General features: G+C 58.8%; 1 protein-coding gene across 1 annotated transcript; it reads right to left on the bottom strand.

Moving 5' to 3' along the window:
• Positions 1-2,541: 2,541 nt before the first annotated feature.
• Positions 2,542-22,071, bottom strand: LOC122918837. The gene is made up of 7 exons (XM_044267735.1): positions 21,999-22,071; positions 18,145-18,286; positions 12,469-12,602; positions 11,190-11,306; positions 7,607-7,999; positions 6,186-6,482; positions 2,542-4,767 (listed from the first exon to the last, which is right to left on the bottom strand). Exons 1-7 carry the CDS (start codon positions 22,069-22,071, stop codon positions 4,679-4,681), a joined length of 1,245 nt encoding a protein of 414 aa, XP_044123670.1. The 3' UTR covers positions 2,542-4,678.
• Positions 22,072-23,113: the final 1,042 nt, after the last annotated feature.

The following is a 23,113-nucleotide window of genomic DNA, read 5'->3' as shown; positions in this document are numbered from 1 at the left end:
GGCATCTTTCAGGCCATGCACATTTATTGAGCACCTGCTGTGTGCAGGGCGCTGAGGCTCATGTCTTCACGGAGCACGTGTCCCAGACCCGTGGGCATCATGAACGTGGACAGCACTCACAGGACCAACACCTCCTCCTCCCTGACTGTCTGTCCCAGTCCTGCTGGGGGGCATTCTGGGGTCTCCGTAGGAAATCCAGGCCCCTGAGACCAAGCACACACATTCCCTCTTGTGTCCTCAGGCGTCACACGGGCCCTTCAGGGAGTGGGTACAGAAGGACGTTTGCTGGATGGAAGGATGATTTTGCTTCCAGAAGCTTTGGGGTGGACCTGGGGCAACTCTCCTCTGGACACTAAGCCCCGATGTGGGTAACTGACCGCACCCGAAGCAACCTAGGATTCCTCCCACGGCATCACCGCAGACGAAGGGCCTCAGGCCTGTCTGGTCTCATCCCGGGAAGGTGATCTAGACCCAGTCCCGGCCCAGAGCCGCGCCTGCTTGAGCTCTGCTCCTCGGCCTCCCACCGCCTGCTTCCCAGAGGTCCTTCTAGAAAAGGCTGCTGCTCCCACCCCCACCGGCTACCCCAGTGAGCACCTGCCTCACCCCTGCCCCAGCAGGCCCAGACCCAGGACCCGCTGAAGGCCGGCGGGGGCCTCAAAGTTTGGGTGCTGGGCTCAGGGTTCAGCTGCCTCGCCTAGTGGACATTTCCCAGAGTAGGCGATGGCTCGTGCTGACGGAGCAGGAGCTCCACAGGAACTTTGCTCCGAAAAAGGAAGAAGGAAGCTGAACCCCGTGGTCATACATGTTGTGAATCTCAGAAGAAAGGATAAAACTGAGGTTCCCCTGGAGTCGGGGCGGTGAACATCGCAGGAGGGATGTGGTTGTCGCGTTTCCATATTCATCTGACCTCGGCCCCGCACCCCGTGTTGAGGAGCGTCTCTCACAGCGGATGTCCCTGGATCCCACCAGAATCACTGATGAGGGTCAGCTGGGCCCGAGTGTGGACACACTGAGGACAATGGCCCAGCTGTGCTGAGTTCTCCCAACGAACCCTCTACCCTTATCGCTGTCCCCACGGGGCAACTCCTGGGCCACGAGCACCTTTCCCTGAACCCCTGTATGGTCACAGTAGCACGACCCCATCCATGCACCGAGTGTGAGCTGTTTAGGGGGACCCGTCAGCCCCCGACCCAGACCCTCCCCGATGGTGGACTCGATCCTTCCACAAACAGTGCAGGAGCTCCTACTGTGCGCCACCCGGGTGCTCACACACACACACACACACAGGCACATGCACGCACGTACGAGTGCACCCAGCAAACCTTCTGCCTTCCTCCCTGCTTTCCTCCCCTCCTCACAGGAACCACAGTCCATACGGCGAGCAGGGCTCTGAATGACAGAGCAGGTTGGGGGGCTCAGCACCCGGCAGTGTGGTTTCTGGTTACACCAGGAGGTCAGAACAGCTTCCCCAAGAAGGGGATTTTGGAGAAAAGACTGGAAGGAGGTGAGGAGTGACTGCAGACATCTGGGGAAATCGCTTTCCTGGCCCAGGTGACAGCCCATGGAATGACCCTCACCTGGGACCTGCCTGGATGTTCTGGAAGCAGGAGGTCAGTGTGGCCAAAGTGTCCAGGCAAGACTGGTAGGAGATGGAGGTCAGAGAGGTAACAGGTGCCCCGGATGGGTCCATCCTGACCTAGAATTTTGGGATGCCTGAGCCAGAAGGGCCTCAGAGTCGGCCCCATAACCCACCCCCTGCTGGACAGCTGAGAAAACGGGAAAGGCTTGCCCTGGGGCACCGGGATAGAACTCGGCTCCTGAACAGCCTTTCTCAGGCCCGACTCTGGCCGGAGCAGAGCTGACCTGCGCCTGGGGCAGGGCCTGCTGTCCTCCCTTCAAGTGTCCAGGACAGACATGACCCCCGTGGCCCAGCAGGGTGGGGCTGGGAGACCTGGGTGCAGGCGGCTGTCGCTGCGGCTCCTTCCACCAGGGGGCGCTGCTCGCACAGCTTCCCCCACTGGCACCGGGAGAGCACAGGGCTGGGGGTCAGGTCTTTCCTACGGCTGCCCCGGGACTGACCCCGAGGTAGGGGACCTGTGCTGGACCGGAGGAAGGGTCTTCAGTCCTGCAGAGACAGAGCCTCACGACAACAGAGACTTTGGCCTTCGTCCTTCTCTCGTTGGCCATCTTCCGTGTGGGCTGGTGTCTGCGGACAGAGCCGTCCGGGACCATGAGGACGAAGCAGGAGGACAAGACCCGGTGCCCAGGACGGTGGAGCAGAAAGATGGGGCATCCCGGGAGCCCGGCACCCCGCTGAGCAGACGGCGGACCCCAGCCTCGGCCGTCACCTGACTTCCTGTTCCAGAGCAAGACCCCACCTGCTTCAGCCTGTGGCAGCCAAGCCGGACGCTGGCAGCCGGCAGACGCCGTCCTGACTTCTGTGCCCACGACAGTGACGAAGGAGGTCAATCAGCAGCATCAAGAGTTGATGTAGAAACATAAACCCCAACCAGAAGCAGAATACTGAGGTCTGAGCAAAAGTTGAAGTTCTACGTAATTGTCATTAGGAATGAGGATCAAGGCATAAACACAGATAAGAACAACATTGAAAATTATAGGGAAACACTATGAATGAAGGCACTTGAAGAAATTTCCAAATGCAGGTGAAATAACATGGACAAGACCAGGATGAGGGAGCTCAGGGAGGAGGTCCTGGCACAGGTGCCCGGAGAGAGGGATGCGATGGGAGGGAAGGGGAGGGACCTGGGAACCAGGGCTCACTGGTGCTCGGACCCCAGAGTGGAGGCAAAGAGAATGCAAGGTGACTTCCAGGAGTTCGGCTGAAGCAGCTGTAGGACGCTGTGACGTTCCTGAGCTGTAGGTATCGAGAAAGCCCAGGGAGGAGCCGGTGTAGGGGCGGGGAGGCAGGAGATGGGGACTCAGTGCTCCACATGGTCACTTGGCTTTGAGAGCAGAAGTTCATCAGGCAGTCGGGGTGGGGGTCCCGTCAGGGCTGGAGCTGCTGCCTCAGCATGGCCGGGCTGCCGAGAGCCCTGGGGGTCTCTTAAGTCACGAGGGAGGAAGTATGGCCAGGGGAGAACCGAGGGCCTGGCGCTGACCAGCAGAGGAGGGTCAGAAAGAGAGACGGAGAAGGAGCCGCTGGGGGACACCTGCTGAGTGCGCGGTCACAGAGCCAGAGTAGAAAAAAGAACTAATTATAATTATAATAAAAAGTTCAGAGTGGGTCCTAGACAATGTCATTATTTGGACAATAATGTAATCCTCTCTTGTGACTCATAACAGAAGCAGGTGTCAGTCTTCCTACACTAGCCCAGGCACGCAGACCCCGGAATCTGGTCAGGTCCTATATGGGAACCCAGGGGCATCTCTTGTTATATTCAGGATGGCTCCCAGTTCCTGCAATCGGGCCAGAGCCGTGAAGGTGGATTGGGTGTTGGGTTGTTCACGACAAGCCCTACAGCCGCCCCTGAACTTGTGGTAATGACATAACTTTCTGAAAACTGCCAAGGTCAGGGCCCGGCTGCTGACGTGTGAACCCTGTTAGCAGGTGGGAACTTAGGGACCCACTCACTGACCATCGGGGAGGGAGAAGGGCTGGAGCACGAGTTCCCCAGTCCCCAGCGGTCAAGGATTTAATCAGCGGTACCCACGTAATGACGTCTCCAGAAAACCCCAAAAGATCGGGGTTCAAAGGGCTTCTGGGTGGGAGAACACACAGGTGCTGTGGGGGAAGGGCTCGCCTAGAGGGAAGGCAGCTCCGCACCCCTCCCCACATGCCTCATTCTCGGCCCCCCTGTCACCGGCTCGTTCTGCAAACCAAACTCTAGGCTGGAAGGGACTGAGTCCCCGTTGTCGCGTGAGCTGCTCCAGCAAATAACCAACCGGACAAGCAGCTCATGGGAACCTGCCAGTCACCGCAGGTGCACAGAGGCACAGACCACAGCTTGCCTGGCGTCCCAGTGCCGGTGCCGGTGCAGAGACCTCGAACCCTACCCCGTGGGGTCTGACCTGAGCTGCAGGGACACGGCGTCAGGACTGCCTGAGACTCTAGGACACCGAGTAGGGATGCAAGAACCACAAAGGTGCCTGGTGCGGGGAATGATCCCCCATCCAGGGTCAGCCACGGTGTGGCGGGGTCTGGGGCTGAGGAAGACACACGGCAGGAGTTGCTCCCAAACAGACACTTTCCCACTCGGACGCTCTTTCCCCTCTGGGGTCCCATGGACCCCTGGAGAATTTTTAAGTTAATACTGCGTTGTCCAGAAAGGGTACAGAGGCATGGAGTCCAGAAGCTGCAAGTAACTGGGATTGGCACCTGGGCACAGAGGGACTTGGGAGAACCCAGGCTGCCCCATCCCCATCCCCGGTGTCTCCAGACACCTGCTTTCTATTAGATGCCACAATCAGGGTCCCTGGGCTCCTCCTGTGATCCTGCCCCTGAGTCACACACAGACGGAGGTTGACTCTGACCCTGGAAGCCTGTCCCCTCCCTCTGCCTCCATGGCCCCCACAGCCACGGCCACAGCAGCCAGCCGCCTGCAGGGACATCCCCTGAGCCGAGAGATACAGGACAGGAACCCAGGGCCCAGTGCGGGATGGAGAAGTGCAACCTGCCTCTCCCAGGCTCCATCATCTTCTTCCTACTTGTCACATGAAGTCACAGTAGAGCTCCGAGGACCCCCAGCACAGGAAGAACAATCCATGGGATGACTCCCTCGTGGACAGCAGAGGCTTCTCCAGTTGGATCTGTTCCATCACACAGAGAGTGAAGAAGGTTAAGGCGACAGGAACTGAGGACGCCCATTGCCAGGCACATGGAGACTCTGAAGGGACCTGGTCAGGAGCTCGAGAGGGAGGAGCATGGCAGGGGCTCTCACTCAGCCGTTCCTGAGCTCCTGCTTGGGGCCGGGGTGCTGAGAGGAGCAGGACATGGTGCCCGCCCTTGAGGAGCCCCTCAGCGGGGGGAGGGCTGACACATGCCAGAGGCAGCCAGCCAGAGCCATCCCAGGGCACTAGAGCTTACACCTTGTACCCAGGTCATCAGGGAGGGCCTCCTGGAGGAGGTGATGGGCAAGCCTGGTCTTGAGGGAGGAGTAGGAGATTGCTGGATATTCAGGGTGGGTGAGGCATCCCAGGACAGAGAGCCATGACCAAGAATGGCTGTGACAGCTCCCCAGCCTTAAGCTCTGCTGGCACCCACTGGGGCAGGCCAGAGAGGGACCATGTGGGGGCAGCCGGGTGGGAGGATGAGAGGGAGGCAGGAGCCTCTTTCCTGAGGGCCCAGTGGGTCCCCGAGCCATGAGCTTCCTCTGGGATGAGGGATACTGAGGCAGAAGGTCCCCAAGCAGCTGGTGGAGGAGGGGATGGAGGGAGAGGGGCTCACGGGGAACCAAGTCATTCACTCACTCAGGGACACGCTGACTGTGAGCAAAGGGTCTAAGGCCGGGACAGGCATTCCAAGGAGCAGCAGACATGGCTCCTGCCCTCCAGGGGTTCAGGCTGCACAGGACACTAATCCTGGGCCAGAGCATCAGCTCGCAGTGTGGGGCCACTGACCACTCCTTAGAGGAGACGAGGTGTGAGGGCAGGACAGCAGCAGCTCCTACAGGGCCCTGAGCCATCAAGGCTGCGGAGCCCTGTGCAAACTCTGTTCATGCTGGGGCTGCCCCCAGCACGCGACCCTGTGGGACTGCCCGGGTCACAGGCCCCAGAGCCAGCTGCAGGGAGGGGGTCCCTGGATGGGAGTAAGTGGGGAGTGGGGGACTCCTGACTTGGACGGGCTGAGGGCAGAGGGAGGGGCCTGAGCAGAGGCTGGCAGCAGAGGAGAGCGGGACACATCGGGCATGCAGGCAAGCAGCTGGGTGTGACAGACCCCGGACGCCCCCAACTCACTTTTCCTGAAAATGTCTCTAGGCACACAAGGAAGGGTGGATGAGGCTGGGGAGAGGTACCTGCTGGGTGCCGCCGGGACCAGCAGGGCTGAGGGCTGGAGAGCAGCCTGGGAACAACACTGAAGAGCAGACGCAGGTTGGATGTTCCTGCCAGAGTCCTGGACAGGACAAGCAGCAGGGGGTGACATAAACATGGGGGACAGAAGCCAAGATCCCTGACCCAGAGCTCACTGAGCTGCGGGAGAGTCCCTCCCCTCCAGCAGGTGCACTCACCGCGGCCACAGACGTCCCCAAGGTCCTGGGAGGCAGTTCTCTGGTCCGCCTGGTTGCTGACCACACAGGTGAGGCTGGGGCTGGGCCGGCTCAGGGGCAGGTTCACAGCCAGTGTCCAGGGGTTGGGGGCTGGTCCTGGGGCCGGTCTCTGCTCCAGCTCCCTGGGGAGACCCTCGCTCTCCCAGGACACGGTCAGGTCCTCCCTGGTTCCTGTGGTGTTACACTCCACTGTGACGTTGCACCCGCCTGGTGTGAGGGACACAAGTGTGGCCCGGATCTGGGGACGGGGCACAGGCTCTGGGGCGGGAGGGACAAGAGGACAGTCTGAGGTGAGTGTAGAACATCACAGCTCCTGCTTTCTCCTGCGAATTCTCCCTGAAGCTCTGGCTTCCTCCCGCTAAGGACAGTGATTGCATTTTACAAATAACAGGGAATTGATCCAAATACACAGCAGGTGTCAATAAGGAAGGGAGACACTGAGTTCAGCTCTATGTGATCTCACTAGACTGAGTGCTTTTTCCCTAGATTTCACTAGACTGTGTCTTAAAATTTGCCCTTGATAAAATAAATGCTAGAGCCACCTAGCTGAAACCCATTAATTCTATGAGAGTAGGGTGTGCCCTAAAAGAAGGAGAAGTTGGGACAGGATTTGTCCTAGTCCAGGCCATGGCCCTGTTTCTCCTGCTTGGATGGTTCCCGGGATGGCACAGCCTGTGGTGCAGATGGCCACGGACCAGCTCTGGGAGCCCAGAGAGCAGCCGCAGGCTCCACCAGAAGAGACCACAGTGGGGGACACAGTGGTGGTTCCAAGGTGTGCACACTCCAAGGTGGTTGTAACAGGCACTGAGCTTGGGGTCCACCCAGGAAGACAAGGGACAGACTGATAGTCACTCTTGGGGATCTCCACGTCCTGAGGGTGCAAAGTCCCCTCTCTCTGGGGCAGGACGTCTCCCTGTGCGGGGGGAGGGGTGCACAGAGAGAACTGCTCCCTGAGGGTCTGAGGAAGGGCCACCCTGTGAATTCTCCATCCGTGGGGGTTCAGAGGGGGACCGTGCTGTCTGTGAGTGAGCTGACTCGGGCTGGGCTGAGAAGGACGGGGCGGGGCGGGGCCGGGAGGACCACACGCAGCATTCCGGATCCTGCTAGGTGACGAGTGTCCCCCAACCATGGCCACATGCTGGCCCTTAGAGCCTGAAGATGTTGTAGGTTCCAGGGCAAAGGGGAACTGAGGCTGAGAACCAGCTGATGGTAAACTAGGGATGGTCTGGATTCCCTGTGACCACATGACGTGTAATTTCAGGGGAGAAGATCGAGTCCGAAGGCTGCGGTCTGGACGGAATCCTTTAGGGGCTGCTCAGGGACACTCCCAGGGACAGAGGAAGGGGGTCAGCTGTGGGACTGGGGGAGGGGCCGCCACGTACCGTAGACCGTCAGGTGGAAATCCTGGTCATACTGTCTTCCTCCTGTATAGGACTGTCGAGCCCGGTACCGCCCACTGTCCTCAAGGGTCAGGTTGTCAATCCTCAGGGTCGTTGTGTTGACCACATGGACCCTCTTTTCGAACTTGCCCTGCAAGTTGACCCATTCTGGAACATCTCTCCCAGGAAACACATGCAGCATGACTACGTAATTGGATCTGGATGCGATGCCCCAAGACATCTTCTCCAACTCAAATTCTGGAGGTAATTCTGGATTTCTGATCGCTAGAAACAGCACAGAAGCTCCTTGAGTCCCCTTCAGAGTAACAGGGTTTCCAGAATAGTCCATGGCAGACCCACGGGCTCCAGGACGCTGGGTCACAGTGTTGCAGACGCCTAGGGCATAGGACACAGAAAATGTGAGTGTTCTTTTTAGGAATAAAGGAGGAAACCCTAGAACCCATTGTTGGGCTGGCAGGAAGGGCTACTAAAGATGGCGAAAGTTCCCGCCACAAGACCTGAGCTCGGACAGGAGAACAAAGGCCCAAGCAGGAATCTGAGACCCCCCCGCCCCGGGCTCTTGTGGACCAATGGGATCCTGATGAGCAGGCGGGACATCCAAATAAGGGAAACTTGCCAAAAGACCCCTGAGCTTGCCCCAAGACCCTTAAAAGCCCCCTCCTCCCTGCCTTGGGCACGACTTCCCCCACTCTGCTTTCCAGAGTTGCAGAACCTCGCCCGAGGGTGCCCACCTCCTCCCGGTTCAACTTTCTCGGCTCCCCTTCTCCTGAGCCCTGAAACTTCACCGGAGAGAACCTTTAATAAACCTTGCCTTACACCCACTTAGCCTGGTGTTGTGTTTATTTCGTCGGAAAACTTTACACCCGTCTTCCTGAAATCCATCCCGTGTGCCCCCTTGAGTCTGGGAAGGCAGGAGATGCCATGAGTTTGAGGCGAGGCTAGAACCCCTCCTGGTCCCAGGGGAGCGTCCCCTTGAACAGGTCACGGGAACTTGCTCACCTGCAGTGTCCTGACCGCTGACAGCAAGAGGACGAATGTCAGGAGATCTCGGGTCCGAAGCACGAGTATATTTCGGGGGCAGCGCCGAGAGCATTTGTGCATTAGGCAGGTTCTCACGGGCTGCAGAGACCCCTCATGCCCACAGACCGTGTGAGCCCTACCCTTGGAGGGGGGTCGCTCCCCAGGACTCCCCTCTAAGGAGCAGAGCACCGTTAACATGACGGACGCCCCTCAGGGACAGCAGGTCTGACAGGAGTGTGACCGTGTCGTGCTGTGACCCTGTCTCCTGCTCGCTGTGACGAAGTCTGCCGCTGTGTTCTGGCCAGCCCCGTGTAGAGACCCTCATGGGCGGGACGGAGGGCAGCCTCTGGCCAACAGTCCGCAGGGTCTACCCTCGTGGAAGTGCGTCATTTAACAGCTGCCACGGCCCAAACGGGCCTTTGCTCCCTCCTCGTGGGGCAGTTCTACTGATGTTGTCCCTGCAAACACCAGCAGCTTGGGATGGTTTCTCTGCACACAGGGACTGAGGGACGTCAGCTGGGGGCGCATGTCCGCGGCCGTGAGTGCGTGGACTCACACCCAGGACATACGTGTCACACGTGAGTGTGTAATTCTGGTTTTGTGATCACTTAAAACAGCACACGCCCAACGTGCATGGATGCGCTTCACACGCGGGTGTGTGGACAGCACGCATGGCTGTGCAGACACTGGGTAACCCATGAGAGGTCTATTAGACCAAAGGCAGCTCCATCTCAGCCTCGGACAGACCCTGCTCATCGCCCCCTGAGAGCGACCCCGGCGGCTCTCCCCCCAATAATGCTGAGGTTCCCACCGGCACACGGGGATCAAGCTTTCTGCCCTTCGCCAGACTGATGAGAACATTATGTCCCATTATATCTAAGGAACATTCCTCCTGTGAATGAGCCTGGCGGCTCCTCATGAATTAACAGACAGAAAAACACTATCCTGTGTGACCTGGCTCCTGCCCTAGATCAACACACGCAAAGCTCATGTATGTAGAAATATGCAAAGTTCCGAGCAGCAGAAGAGCCCCCAGGCCCAGGGTGTCACCGCTGGAGGCCCGTAGAGGGGACCTTTCACAGAGGAGGGACTCCCTTGGCAGGGAGTGGGGGAGGAGGACCTGTCCCGGGTCACCTGGGTCAGTCAGACTTGGAGCTTCCCGTCCCTCAGCCCAGTGCTTCCCCTGCACGGAGCTGCCCTGCCCTCCCCCTGCCCTCCCCCTGCTCCCCCTGCCCCACCCAGGGCTCCTCCCTCCCACCACTGCTCTCTGGTCAACAGTCTTAGCAAGTCTGGGGTCTCATTCTCCAAATATTGTCCTGGGAGAGGGGACTCAAGTACTCGGCAGGCTTTGGCAGGGCGGGGACGTGGGGCTACCTGAGGGTTAACCGGCCCCTGCTGGAAAGGGAACCCGGGACAGAGGAAGCCCAACCCTCAGGCTGCGGGGGAGGAGCGGTCCAGAAGCTGAAGCCCACTCAGGATGGGAGGAAGACACGACAGTGCTCAGATCTGCAGAAGGTGCTGACCCCAAGGAGGGGCAGAAGGTCAGGGGCGGGTGGCTGTGAGCAAGAGAGTCTGAGTTATGTAAATTAGATGAAATCTGACTTTCAACCATCAACATAACATTTTGTCCCTTTCTCTCTCTTTCTTCCTCACTTTCTTTCTCCATCTTCCAACCCAGACATTTACGGAGGAAACTATGTGATTTCCCATGTCTCGACGTTGATGAAACTGAAATGAAGAGAAACACCACGTGTTGCCGACAGGAAGGTCCCTTCTGGGAAGGCTCTTCATGCCTTGCCTGAGGACGCAGTGCCCTGTTCGCACACGCCCTGTGATTCTGGAATTTCCTAGAATCCCTGCAGCTCAGACAGGGGCTGCTGCCCTCACACAAAACAGTGTGTTGGGCTGGCAGGAAGGGCTGCTTAAGATGGCGAAAGTTCCCGCCACAAGACCTGAGCTCGGACAGGAGAACAAAGGCCCAAACGAATCTGAGACCCCCGCCCCGGGCTCCAGTGGACCCGTGGGACCCCGACGAGCAGGCGAGATATCCGAATAAGGGAAACTTCCAAAAGACCCCTGAGATTCCTCCGAGACCCCTTAAAAGCCCCCTCCTCCCTGCCTGGGACGCGACTTCGGCCACTCTGATTTCCAGAGTCGCGGAACCTCGCCCGAGGGTGCCCACCTCCTCCCGGTTCAACTTTCTCGGCTCCCCTTCTCCTGAGCCCTGAGACTTCGTCGGAGAGCGTTTTTAATAAATCTTGCCTTGCACCCACTTTGCCTGGTGTTGTGTTTATCTCGCCGGAAAAACTTTACATTTGGTGCCGGCACCCGGGAAGGAGATTGAGCCCCCACACAGTGGGGAGGCTCTCTCCGTTCCCTAGCGGGGCCGGACCTGCCTTTCCCAATGCCACTTCGCCCTGGTGAGTTTCCCCCGATTCCGAGCCTCCTTCCAGAAAGCCCTGCCCTAATCGCGGCCCTGTCGGGGCGGACCCCGCCGGTCACCAGGTGACCTCCGTGACTCCGAGAGGCTGGGAGACGTCCTAACCTCTACGGCAGTCGACACAGTTTTTCCGCAACCCAGTGGTGGACAAGGGGACGCCTTCCTCCAGCCCTCGGGTTGCCCGGCAACGAATCGTGGGGACCTCCCAATCCAAATTCGACCCTAAAACATCCCGGGGGTGTTTTAGGCATGTTGGCCAGTCTTAGAACCCTGGAACTGGACCAGGACCTGCGAAAACGACGTTACTGTACTGTCACTTGGCCACAATACCGATTAGACAATCGGTCCCAGGGGCCTCCAAAAGGCACATTTGACTATCAGATTCTCACGGACCTACGCAATTTCTGCAAACACCAGGGCAAATGCGTCGAGGTCCCTTCTGTCCAGGCTTTCTGGACTCTGCGCTCTCACCCCTCCCTCTGCCCTCACTGCTCCACCTCACAGGTCCTCTTGGCCCGCTCCCCTCCCCCTCCCCTGCCACCCACTGCTCCCAAAGACCCGGACCTCTCCTCCCTGTCTCCCCTCTCTGAACCCCCGGAGAGCTTCCCCCACCCACCGACAAGAGGGCCCTCGGTTCCTCCTCCTCCTCCTCACCGCGATCCCTTACCTCAAGGTCCCTTAAGTTCAGGATTTCTGAACCGGCGCCCTCGTCTACCCCTCCCCCTCGTCTACCCCTCCCCCTCGTCTACCCCTCCCCACTCCTATCTGAACATTTATCCACAGTAAACTGCAGTAACGGGAAACTCCAATCAAAGTCTTTGGTAACCGTTAACCGAATGGGATAAAATACGAAAGCGCTGGTCGCCTGAACTAGGTTTACGCTTTGGAAATCTGTTGGTGAACATCTTTTGTGCTTAACTGAATTCTGTTGTAACAGCCACAGGGCTACTGATTGAGCTAGATCCTTTCGTAAAGAACGGAAGGGGAGACTGATCACCTCCTATTAGCCAGGGATACCCAAAGGGGAGGGTGTCCAGCCTGTTTGAATCTGAAGAGTGCCTGACTGTGTGAATGTGTCTGTACGGCTCGGCCCACTCGAAAACTCTCCCCTGATTTAGTCTGGCCCTAAGGGAGGTTGCTGGAGCTGAGGGAGTTGTTCAAGTTCATGCGCCCTTCTCTCTACAAGACCTTTCCCAAATCGAGAAACGTTTGGGCTCCTTTTCGGCCAGTCCTGATAACTATATTAAAGAATTCCAATATCTGGCCCAAGCCTATGACCTCACTGGCATGATTTACAGGTGGTCCAGACCACTACCCTCCCCACAGAGGAGAGGGAATGCACGCAGGCTGCTGCCCAGGAACGCGCGGACCAGGTCCAGCTCACCGATGCTGCCGTGCCAGTCGGAGCCCGGGCGGTCCCCGCGGTAGAACCGGGTTGGGATGATCAGGATGGCCAAGATGCCCCCCGGCACCGTGACCGCATGGTCCAGTGTCTCACAGCCGGCATGCGGGCAGCCTCTATAAGGCCGTTAATTACGACAAGATTAGGGAGATTGTCCAGGCCCCTCACGAAAACCCCCACCATGTTTCTTAACCGACTGACCGAGGCTTTAACCCAGGACACTCGCTTGGACCACGTCTCTCCTGCGGGGGCCACGGTCCTGGCTACTCATTTTATCTCTCCATCGGCACCGGATATATGGAGAAAGTTCAAAAAGGCTGAGGAGGGCCCTCAGACCCCCATTTCTGACTTGGTGAAAATGGCATTTAAGGTCTTTAATTCCTGTGAGGAGGCGGCTGAGCTTAAACGACAAGCCAGACTCCAGCAAAAGGTTCAGTTGCAGACCCAAGCCTTGGTAGCAGCCCTGCGGCCGGCCGGCTCCGGGAGCCAGCAGAGAGGGGCAACCAACCGCACCCCCCGGGGGCCTGTTTCAAATGCGGGGCTGCGGGACATTGGGCTCGCCAGTGCCCCAATCCAAAGCCACCAACCCGGCCTTGCCCTCAATGCCATTTGATGGGCCACTGGAAATCCGACTGCCCTAACCTCGGGGATCCTTCAGCGCCTCAACGTGGGGGACCCCCCGAGACAGTAAGTCCGGCCTTTCAATTGCTTGGATTGGAGGACGACTGACGAAGCCCAGACTCGGCCACCCCTCTCCCCCAGGCTGAGCCCAGGGTTATGCTCCAGGTAGCGGGTAAGTCCATCTCTTTTTGCTGGACACGGGGGCTCCCTACTCTGTTCTGCCTTCCTACTCGGGACTTCCTCGAACCTCACCAATTACTGTTATGGGGATCGATGGGACCTCCTCCAATCCTAGGGCGACCCTTCCCCTTACCTGTAGCCTGGATGGGTTCCCCTTCTCCCACTCGTTCCTATGATGCCTTCCTGCCCGGTCCCTCTACTGGGGAGGGACATTCTCCAGAAACTGAGGGCAACTGTCTGCCTCTCTCCTTCCTCCCCTCCCTCCACCTCAACCCGTCTCATCCTACACCTCTCCACTCCCTCGACCCCCGCTCCAGGTGACCTACCTGCTGTAGATCCTCAGGTGTGGGACACCTCGGAACCCATCATCGCTTCCCACCTTACCCCGGTTAAAGTACAGCTAAAGGATAACTCTTAAGTTTCCCTCTCGAGCTCAGTTTCCTATTTCCTTAGCCCACCGCCGGGGCCTGAAACCTATCATGGAATGGCTTCAACGTCAGGGACTCCTGGTCCCCATCAGTCCCCCATAACACCCCATCCTCCCAGTACGCAAGCCCTCAGGGGCTTATCGACGAGGCCGTGGTCCCCGTCCACACAGTCGTTCCTAACCCCTACACCCTATTGTCTCGCACTCCCCCAAACACCTCTCACTTTACTGTACTGGACCTAAAAGACGCCTTTTTCACTGTCCCCCTGCACCCTGATTCTTATTTTCTCTTTGCCTTCACCCGGGAGGATCCCGACACACACGTTTCTGGACAACTAACTTGGACTGTCCTACCCCAGGGGTTCAGGGACAGCCCCCACATTTTCGGCCAGGCCTTGACTACAGGTTTACAGCAGTGCGTCCTTAAGGCCAGTACTCTACTACGATGTGCGGATGACCTCCTCCTCCGTAGCCCCTCCCTCTCGGTCTCCCAGGACGACTCCCCCACCCCACTTAACTTCCTGGGGGCCAAGGGATATCGAGTCACCCCTCTTCCTACTCTACAGAGGAAACACAAGCCCTCCAGTCCTGGGGAGGAAAGATTGGAGATAAGGGGTGGATCTACATTCAGGACAGGGCTGCCCTGCCAGGCAATCTGGCGCACACCCTAATTACTGACATCCACGATCCCTCCATAGTGGTCCAAAGACTCTCCACTAATTTCTTCAGCCATTGTTCTATCTCTTATCTAAGGTAAGCGAAGTTGTCCACAGGGCTTGCAAAACCTGTTCCGCCGTGAATTCCAAAGGAGGAATCCGCAGACCAGGGCCTAACCATCAGCTCCGAGGCCATCAGCCGGGGGAAGACTGGCAACTGGACTTCACTCCCATGCCTCGCCATAAAACCTTTCGCTACTTATTAACCTTGGTTGATACATTTACAGGCTGGATCGAGGCACACCCCACAGTCCGGGAAACAGCGGACGTGGTGGCTACAATACTCATGGAGCACATCATCCCGAGGTACGGATTGCCCCGGACCCTCCAGTCGGACAACGGACCTGCCTTCATCTCCAGTGGAACCCAACAGGTAGCTGAAAGCCTCAGCATAACCTGGAAACTTCACATCCCGTACCACCCACCGTCATCGGGTAAGGTAGAAAAGGCCAACGGGCTGCTCAAAGCCCAACTCACCAAACTTACCCTAGAGACCCGTCTTTCCTGGCCCACACTTCTGCCCCTGGCTCTTGAGATGCCTAAATTACAACCATAACCGCTATTTCTGCTTCTGTACCTTCGCTTGCTGACCCAGGAGGAGATGGAGAATTACCAGCAGACTTTCTGTAGGCCTCTGTAACCACACGACCCCCGCCCCGAATCAAACCTAGCAGAGTGGCCGCTCCCGGACCCCCACCCGGCTCTGGGCCGAGAGGTAACAGCCATCTGGCGCCAGAGAAACCCCCACCCAGAATGGGACGTGACAAAGTGACTGCTCCCGGACCCCCCACCCAGCTTTGGGTACGGGAGATAATAACCATCTGGCACCCCGCGGCTTGACAGGGAGACCCCGGCCAATCCTGAGGGGACACGTACCCTAGCGGTGCCGACCAAGCAGTTTGAAGAACGACAGCCCTTTGATCTGACCCATAATCTCTTCTCAGCTTTTTCCCGCTCTGTAGCGCCCAGTCATATTATAGAGTTGCTGTTTGATTTTCCCGCGTATGTAGTGATTTGTTACGAGATGATGTATGCTAAGTCCCTGCCTCCCCAAATAGTGTATAAAAAGTGCTGTGATCCCGAGCTCAGGACCTCTTAGCGTCCCCGGCAACGAGTGCGCGGAGGTCCGGGTTCCAACTCGTAATAAACGACCCTTGCTGTTTTGGCTTTGACTCTGGACTCTGGTGGTCGTCTTTGGGGGGTCTCGAATTTGGGCACAACACTCTCACCAGACTCCGGGCTACGCCCCGCCAACCTTTGGGCTTAAGCCCATTCGAATTACTATACGCCGGTGCTTTCTTATAAATCATAGCCTTCCGGCCATTTCCCCGCCTCTTTTATCCTATCTACCTTCCCTCACTCTACATTGTGGGGGTACCCCTCCCTGTTGACTGGCCACTCCCCAACTTCACGGCCACAAATAATACGATCCACATCGGCCCCATTGGGGAAAACATACCAATTATTTTTGGGGTTTTTTTTTTGTTTTTTTTTGTTTTTTTTAAAGATTTTATTTATTTGTCAGCGAGAGGGAGAGAGAGCGAGCATAGGCAGACAGAGAGGCAGGCAGAGGCAGAGGGAGAAGCAGGCTCCCTGCTGAGCAAGGAGCCTGATGTGGGACTCAATCCCAGGACGCTGGGATCATGACCTGAGCGAAGGCAGCTGCTTAACCCACTGAGCCACCCAAACGTACCTATTATTAATGTGCCCTCCCCCCTGACCACCGCAGCTCCATATCACTGACTGCTCCCTCCCGTACTGTACTCCCTCGGGAATATTCCTCGCGTGCCCTCAGGGAACCTGTCGCTGCCTGACCACTAGCGACTCCCTGGGCTGTATATTTACTCTACTATCTCCCTCTACCACCAGCTACTCTGAATCCCAGCTGCTGTCCATCCTATTCTCCCAACACCGAGGGGAAGGGCTGCCTTCCTCCCATTCATAATAGGGGCAGGGGTAGCCAGGGGTGAAAACCGGAACTTCCACAGACTTTGACTACAAACTCTCCCAAGCCCTGAATGACGACACGGAACGGCTTGCTGACTCCCTCACGGCCCTACGGACGCTAAGTCACCAGCCTGGCAGCCTTCGCTCTACAGAACCGACGGGCCTTAGACCTTCTGACCGCCGAAAAAAGGGGGGACCTGCCTATTCTTAAATGAAGAATGTTGTTACTTTGTTAACCAATCAGGTATAGTTCCTTCCAAGATCAAAGAACTCAGGGATCGGATCCCAGCACGGCGGCGAGACACGTCCTCCTGGGGTCTGGACCCCTACACCTGGGGAAGCTGGCTGCTCCCTCTGGCGGGACCTGTATGCATGATCCTCCTTCTAGTCACAGCTGCTCCCTGTCGTTTCTGGTACTTGCAGGGTCGCCTACAAGAACTTGCCCGAGTGTCTGTCAATCAACTCCTCCTCCAGCCCTACGCTCACCTGCCCACTACCCCTATGATGATGCGCCCCCCCACCCCCACCAGCAGGAAGTAGCCAGAACTGAGTCAACGCCCCGACACCATTATATTAAGCAAAAGGTCGGAATGTTGAGCTGGCAGGAAGGGCTACTAAAGATGGCGAAAGTTCCCGCCACAAGACCTGAGCTCGTACAGCAGAACAAAGGCCCAAGCAGGAATCTGAGACCCCCGCCCCGGGCTCCAGTGGACCAATGGGACCCCGACGAGCAGGCGAAATATCCGAATAAGGGAAACTTGCCAAAAGACCCCTGAGCTCCCCTCAAGACCCCTTAAAAGCCCCCTCCTCCCTGCCTTGGGCGCGACTTCCGCCACTCTGCTTTCCAGGATCTCGCCTGAGGGTGCCCACCTCCTCCTGGTGCAACTTTCCTGGCCCTCCTTCTCCTGAGCCCTGAAACTTTGCCGGAGAGCATTTTTAATAAATCTTGCCTTGCACCCACATTGCCTGGTGTTGTGTTTATCTCGCCGGAAAAACTTTACACAGTGCAAACACAAAATTTCTCATTTATTCGTATTTCATTTGTTACAAAAAGCAGACAAACTCTGATGAAGTAAGAACCAGGAAATCCGGCATTTGTGGGGGCAGGGTGTTTCCAGTTCCCTTTTTGGGGCCCCCGCTGCTTCCTCCCTGCCCCACCCACAGCCCAGGTCAGCAGTGAGAGACTCTCACCCCTCACCCGGCTCTCCTCCGGGCTCACCCCTACACACGGCAGGTGGGCGCAGACCCTTGAATTCTGGGGGCTCCTTTCCGTCCTTTGCAAACAGAATGTCACAGGATTCGGGGCCTCATCTTGCCCAAGGAGCCAGACTAGCGCGGCCCCTCCGGCTCAGACAGGGGCTCTGGGTTGGCGCCTCCCGCACACGGCAGCTGCAGAGGCTGCCGGTCCCCTGTGCACGGCAGGGGGGGTGCCCATCCCCACCCTGGGTCCCCCACAGCCGCTCCTTTGTCTCCTCCATCCTCTCCCCAGGAGGCTCCAGGCTCTCCAGGCCTCACAGCCCTGGGCTGGGGGGAGGGGATTCCTTTCATGCTGCCAGGAAGCTGGGTCAGGGTTCCCAGCCTGGCCTCAGCCCAAAGCTCCCTTTGTTCCCTCTGTCCACCCCGGGGCTCTGACCCAGCGCACCGCGTGTGCTCCGTCCTCACGGAGCTGCTCCGTCTGGTTCTTCAGCCCAGACCCCAGCCAGCCCGGGAGCTCCTGCCTCCCTGCCCGCCCGGCGGCCTCCCTCCCAGGGGGCCCGGGCCACTCACTGAGGAGGAGGCTGGTGAATCGCAGGAGCCAGGAGGCCCCACACAAATGGGGGTCTTCTGAGCAGGCGCCCATGGCCGGCTGCCTCCCTGCTGACTCCGCCTGGGCCTGTGAGGTTGCAGAGGAAATACCAGAGCGCAGAATCTAGAAAAGAGGAAAAGCATCACTCAGAAGAGCCCTTAGACTCCTCCCTACCCCAAAGCAGGGCTCGCTGTTCATTCTGGGATCTCCAGCTAGAGGAACCCACTCGAATCTCTCTTTTTAGCTCAGCACCCGCAGGGTCCTCAGGAGATAACTGTAGAGTAAATGTGGGAACAGCCCCCCTCTAGGAGGCCTGATGCCGGAGAGACCCCGTCCCTGTGCTCACAACCAGCCTGGTGGTCTCCCGTCCCCCGCTTGCACCCCTAGAATCCCTGACCTCTGTCCCTGGGCTCCCACTCAGCCTGGAGCTCCCTGCTGGCCAGTGTCAGCCCTGGCCAGGCACAGAGTCCCCTCCTAGAGCCAAGGACACGGGGCCTCTCCTGCTTTGGGCCTGTCCTCTGTCTTTACACCATCTCACGAGTCACATCTCCTTTCTGGTGTTCTAGGAACCTCCCTGTCAGGTGTCACAGTGAGAAGCTAGGAGCCCGAGAACAAAGCCTCCTGGGAAGTGTCACCCCCACACCCCAGGGCACACAGGGCATGTCCCACTGCTGGTCCCCAGGGCTCTGTCTGCAGCCTAGGGCGGGCCCTGTCCCCCACACAGGACCAAGCCCACCCCCACAGGAGCGGCCCCACAGCCCCCCTTCCCTGTGAGGCTCTGCCAGGCCTGGGCCGGGCTCACACACAGGCAGGGCTAGAGAGGGACACGCGCCTCTGGCCACAGGCTCAGCGGCCTCAGACTCACAGCCACGTACGGAGGGTCAGGCCAGGCCTCCTCTTCCAAGATGGGTTCCCATAAAGTCAAGAACCCTGGTCTCCTGTGGGCCCTAGGGGAGCAGCTCCATCACTAACCCCAGGCCGGTGCCCCTCTCCCCGCCCACTGGGCTCTCCCTTAGCTTCTCAGACCCTCAGATCCTCCGGCTGGATCCCCAGGACTGGCCCGGGGCCCCACACTCTAGGTGGTCAGCCTGTTGGCTGTTGAACCCATTTTATGGATGTGAGACCCAAGTCCTAAGGGTTTGGTCCTCGCTGCAGAGGTCACCCAGCAGAGCAAGAGGCAGGGTCTTGACTCCCAACAAGGAACTCTGAGAAATCCCGTGTCACTGCTGCTGTCCCATCCCAGTGTGTGGCCTCCAGCGATCACCGCATCCAGTCTGGGCTCCCCCAGAACTGCTCTGCGCCCCTCAGCCCAGAGCCCTCGGCACTGCCTTGTTCCCCCGCTCCCACCCAGTGCTGGGAGATCCCTTCCCCGGGCCGTCCCTGAGCCTTGTGGGCAGAGACTCCTCAGATAGAGTCCAGAACTGGGCAGCTCATCCCCTGGTCCCCTGCTCAGGGTGACGGGGACCAAGCCGGCTGTGCCCCTGTCCCATCGCTCCAGCCCTGGGTGAGCCCTCTCAGAGGGAGAACTCTTGGCTTGTGCAAACCCCACCTTCGGGTGGGGCCCAGGGCCCAGGAGGGAGACCCCAGCAGCTGCAGGCCGGGACCCCGGAGGGTCAGCCTGGACACACTCCGTGCTGGGGCAGCCCCCGGACTTTCTATACCTGAAGACACTGATCTCTGTCCCCTCCCACTGCCCTGTGCAACAAGACAGCCCAGGTCACCAGTCCTCTGTGTGTCCAGGTCTCTGTGGTTCCCAAGCAGAAGTTTCTGGGATCCCCCCACCCCCCACCCCAGAGAGTCCAGCAGGACCCAGTGAGTTAGCAGCGAGCAGAGTGTCCGAACAGCGCGGGTCACAGAGCCCGCCCTCAGCAAGCAGGGACGACTACGAATTCCCGTTGTCGGTAAAGAGCTCTCAGCGCAGGACTGACGGCTGGGGGTGCTCACGACGGGCCCGGGGGGATGTTGGGATTCTCCACGGTTTGCCCCGGAGGCTGAGGGTCTGAAAGCCAGTTTGATGTTGTACACATGAAGGGGACAGGGGGGACCGTCTAAGGTGGTCACACAGCAGAGGCTGAGCGTCCCTGAACAGGTTTGGACCAATTTATTTACTGAGTTTCCCCTGATCTACCACTGTGTGTGTCTCACGGGGAGCTTGTGCACACGGATTTAGCACAGAAAGAACTGCTGGATCCATCCAGTCCTGCTCAGAGCCGTCGGAGGGGGAAAGAAGCAGGACCAGAGCTGCAAGCCTCATGCTCACAAGACAGGTGTCCCCGCGGCGGGATTCTCCTGCTTCTTCCCATTAAATCATGGTCATGGCCTGGCCAGGGCTGCGGACCTCACCGTAGACCGCAGTGAGAGAGTTCTCCTCTTCTAGATGTGGTTCTCCCCGACCCTGCAGTGCACACGGAGGGTTCCTGGAACAGCTGAGGGATGCACAGGACCCAGGGGGACCCCCACAGGCCCAGGGCTGCTGACATGACCTCCCCCGGCACCCAGCACCGCGTGGACCCCAGGAGAAAGTTCTTAAGTTAATACTGTATTGTCTGGAAAGGGTTACGGAGGCATGGGGACAAAAGCCAGCAGATGCCTGGGATCGAAGGCACACACGCAGGTATAGAGGGACTTGGAGAACCCAGGCTGCCTCTTCTCCCAGCTTCATCTTGTCCCTGTGGTCTTCAGACTCCTGCTGGCTCAGCTCTGCAGAGTGGATGCCACCATCCGGGTGACAACAATGTCTATCGCACCTGCGCTTGGTGTGTGCCTGTCCCCTCTCTTCAGCGGGTCGTCTCGTGACTGGACAGTGTTCCGGGCTCATTCAACTGATCCTATCCCAGCTCTTGCCCGGGAGAGGGGACTCAAGTACTCGGCGGGCTTTGGCAGGGCGGGGACGTGGGGCTACCTGAGGGTTAACCGGTCCTTGCTGGAAAGGCGTGAACCCGGGACAGAGAAGAAACACCACATGTTGCCGACAGGAAGGTCCCTTCTGGGAAGGCTCTTCATACCTTGCCTGAGGACACAGTGCCCTGTTCGCACACGCCCTGTGATTCTGGAATTTCCTAGAATCCCTGCAGCTCAGACAGGGGCTGCTGCGCTCACACAAAACAGTGCAAACACAAAATTTCTCATTTATTCGTATTTCATTTGTTACACAAAGCAGACAAACTCTGATGAAGTAAGAACCAGGAAATCTGGCATTTGTGGGGGCAGGGTGTTTCCAGTTCCAGTTTGGGACCCCCGCTGCTTCCTCCCTGCCCCACCCAGAGCCCAGGTCAGCAGTCTCCGATTCCAGGCTCACCCCTACACACGGCAAGTGGGCGCAGACCCTTGAATTCTGGGGGCTCTTTCCTTCCCTTGCAAACAGAATGTCACAGGATTCGGGGCCTCATCTTGCCCAAGGAGCCAGACTAGCGCGGCCCCTCCGGCTCAGACAGGGGCTCTGGGTTGGCGCCTCCTGCACACGGCAGCCGCCAAGGCTGCCGGTCCTGGTGCATGGCAGGGGGGTGCCCATCCCCACCCTGGGTCCCCCACAGCCGCTCCTGTGTCTCCTCCATCCTCTCCCCAGGAGGCTCCAGGGTCTCCTGGCCTCACCCTCCTGAGTTGGGGGGAACGGATTCCCTTCCAGGCTGCCGGGTCGGGGTTCCCAGCCTGACCTCAGCCCAAATCTCCCTTTGTTCCCTCTGTCCACCCCGGGGCTCTGACCCAGCGCACCGCGTGTGCTCCGTCCTCACGGAGCGGCTGTGTCTTGTTCTCAGCCCAGACCCCAACCAGCCCAGGAGCTCCTGCCTCCCTGCCCACCCGGCGGCCTCCCTCCCAGGGGGCCCGGGCCACTCACCAAGGAGGAGGCTGGTGAATCGCAGGAGCCAGGAGGCCCCGCACACGTGGGGGTCTTCTGAGCAGGTGCCCATGGCCGGCTGCCTCCCTGCTGACTCAGCGTGGACTGATTCTGCTTCAAGGAAATATCCAGAATACAGACGTAAGAGGAGGAGGAAAGCTTCTTCACTCACAAGAGCCCTTAGTCTTCTCCGCACCCCAGGGGCGGGGCTGACTGTCAGTTCTGGGACCTCACGGTCCAGCCTAGAGGAACCCACTCCCATCTCTGATGTTAGCTCAGCACCCGCAGGGGGGCCTCAGGGGATAAATGTAGAGTAAATGTGGGAACAGCCCCCCTCTAGGAGGTCCGGTGCCGGAGAGGCTTCGTCCCTGTGCTCGCAACCAGCCTGGTGGTCTCCCATCCCCAGCCTGCACCCCTAGGACCCCTGACCTCTGTCCCTGGGCTCCCACTCAGCCTGGAGCTCCCTGCTGGCCAGTGTCAGCCCTGGCCAGGCACAGAGTCCCCTCCTAGATCCAAGGACACGGGGCCTCTCCTGCTTTGGGCCTGTCCTCTGTCTTTACACCATCTCACGAGTCACATCTCCTTTCTGATGTTCTGGGAACCTCCCTGTCAGGTGTCGCAGTGAGAAGCTAGGAGCCCAAGAACAAAGCCTCCTGGGAAGTGTCACCCCCCACACCCCAGGGCACACAGGGCATGTCCCACTGCTGGTCCCCAGGGCTCTGTCTGCAGCCTAGGGTGGGCCCTGCCCCCCACAGGACTAAGCCCAACCCCACAGGAGCGGCCCCACAGCCCCCCTTCCCTGTGAGGCTCTGCCAGGCCTGGGCCGGGCTCACACACAGGCAGGGCTGGAGAGGGACATGCGCCTCTGGCCAAGGCTCAGCGGCCTCAGACTCACAGCCACGTATGGAGGGTCAGGCCAGGCCTCCTCTTCCAAGATGGGTTCCCATAAAGTCAAGACCCTGGTCTCCTGTGGACCCTAGGGGAGCAGCTCCATCACTAACCCTCAGCCAGTACCCCTTTCCCCGCCCACTGGGCTCTCCCTTAGCTTCTCAGACCCTCAGATCCTCTGGCTGGATCCCCAGGACTGGTCCGGGGCCCCACACTCTAGGTGGTCA

The sequence above is a fragment of the Neovison vison genome, chromosome 10, assembly GCF_020171115.1.
Source record: "Neovison vison isolate M4711 chromosome 10, ASM_NN_V1, whole genome shotgun sequence".
Classification (NCBI taxonomy): Eukaryota; Metazoa; Chordata; class Mammalia; order Carnivora; family Mustelidae; genus Neogale; species Neogale vison.
The sequence above is the reverse complement of the archived record's forward strand: the minus strand, read 5'-3'. Positions and strand labels throughout refer to the sequence as shown.

What these genes read in the sequence shown, in the direction of transcription:
- LOC122918837 (XM_044267735.1), bottom strand. Translation starts at nt 22,071, where the DNA reads ATGGGCACCTGCTCAGAAGACCCCCACGTGTGCGGGGCCTCCTGGCTC. An exon ending in CGACTGGCACGGCAGCATCG is followed by an intron (nt 11,307 to 12,468) that starts GTGAGCTGGACC and finishes GGGATGTTTTAG; the next exon opens with GGTCGAATTTGGATTGGGAG. An exon ending in CTGTGTCGACTGCCGTAGAG is followed by an intron (nt 8,000 to 11,189) that starts GTTAGGACGTCT and finishes CCTATGCCCTAG; the next exon opens with GCGTCTGCAACACTGTGACC.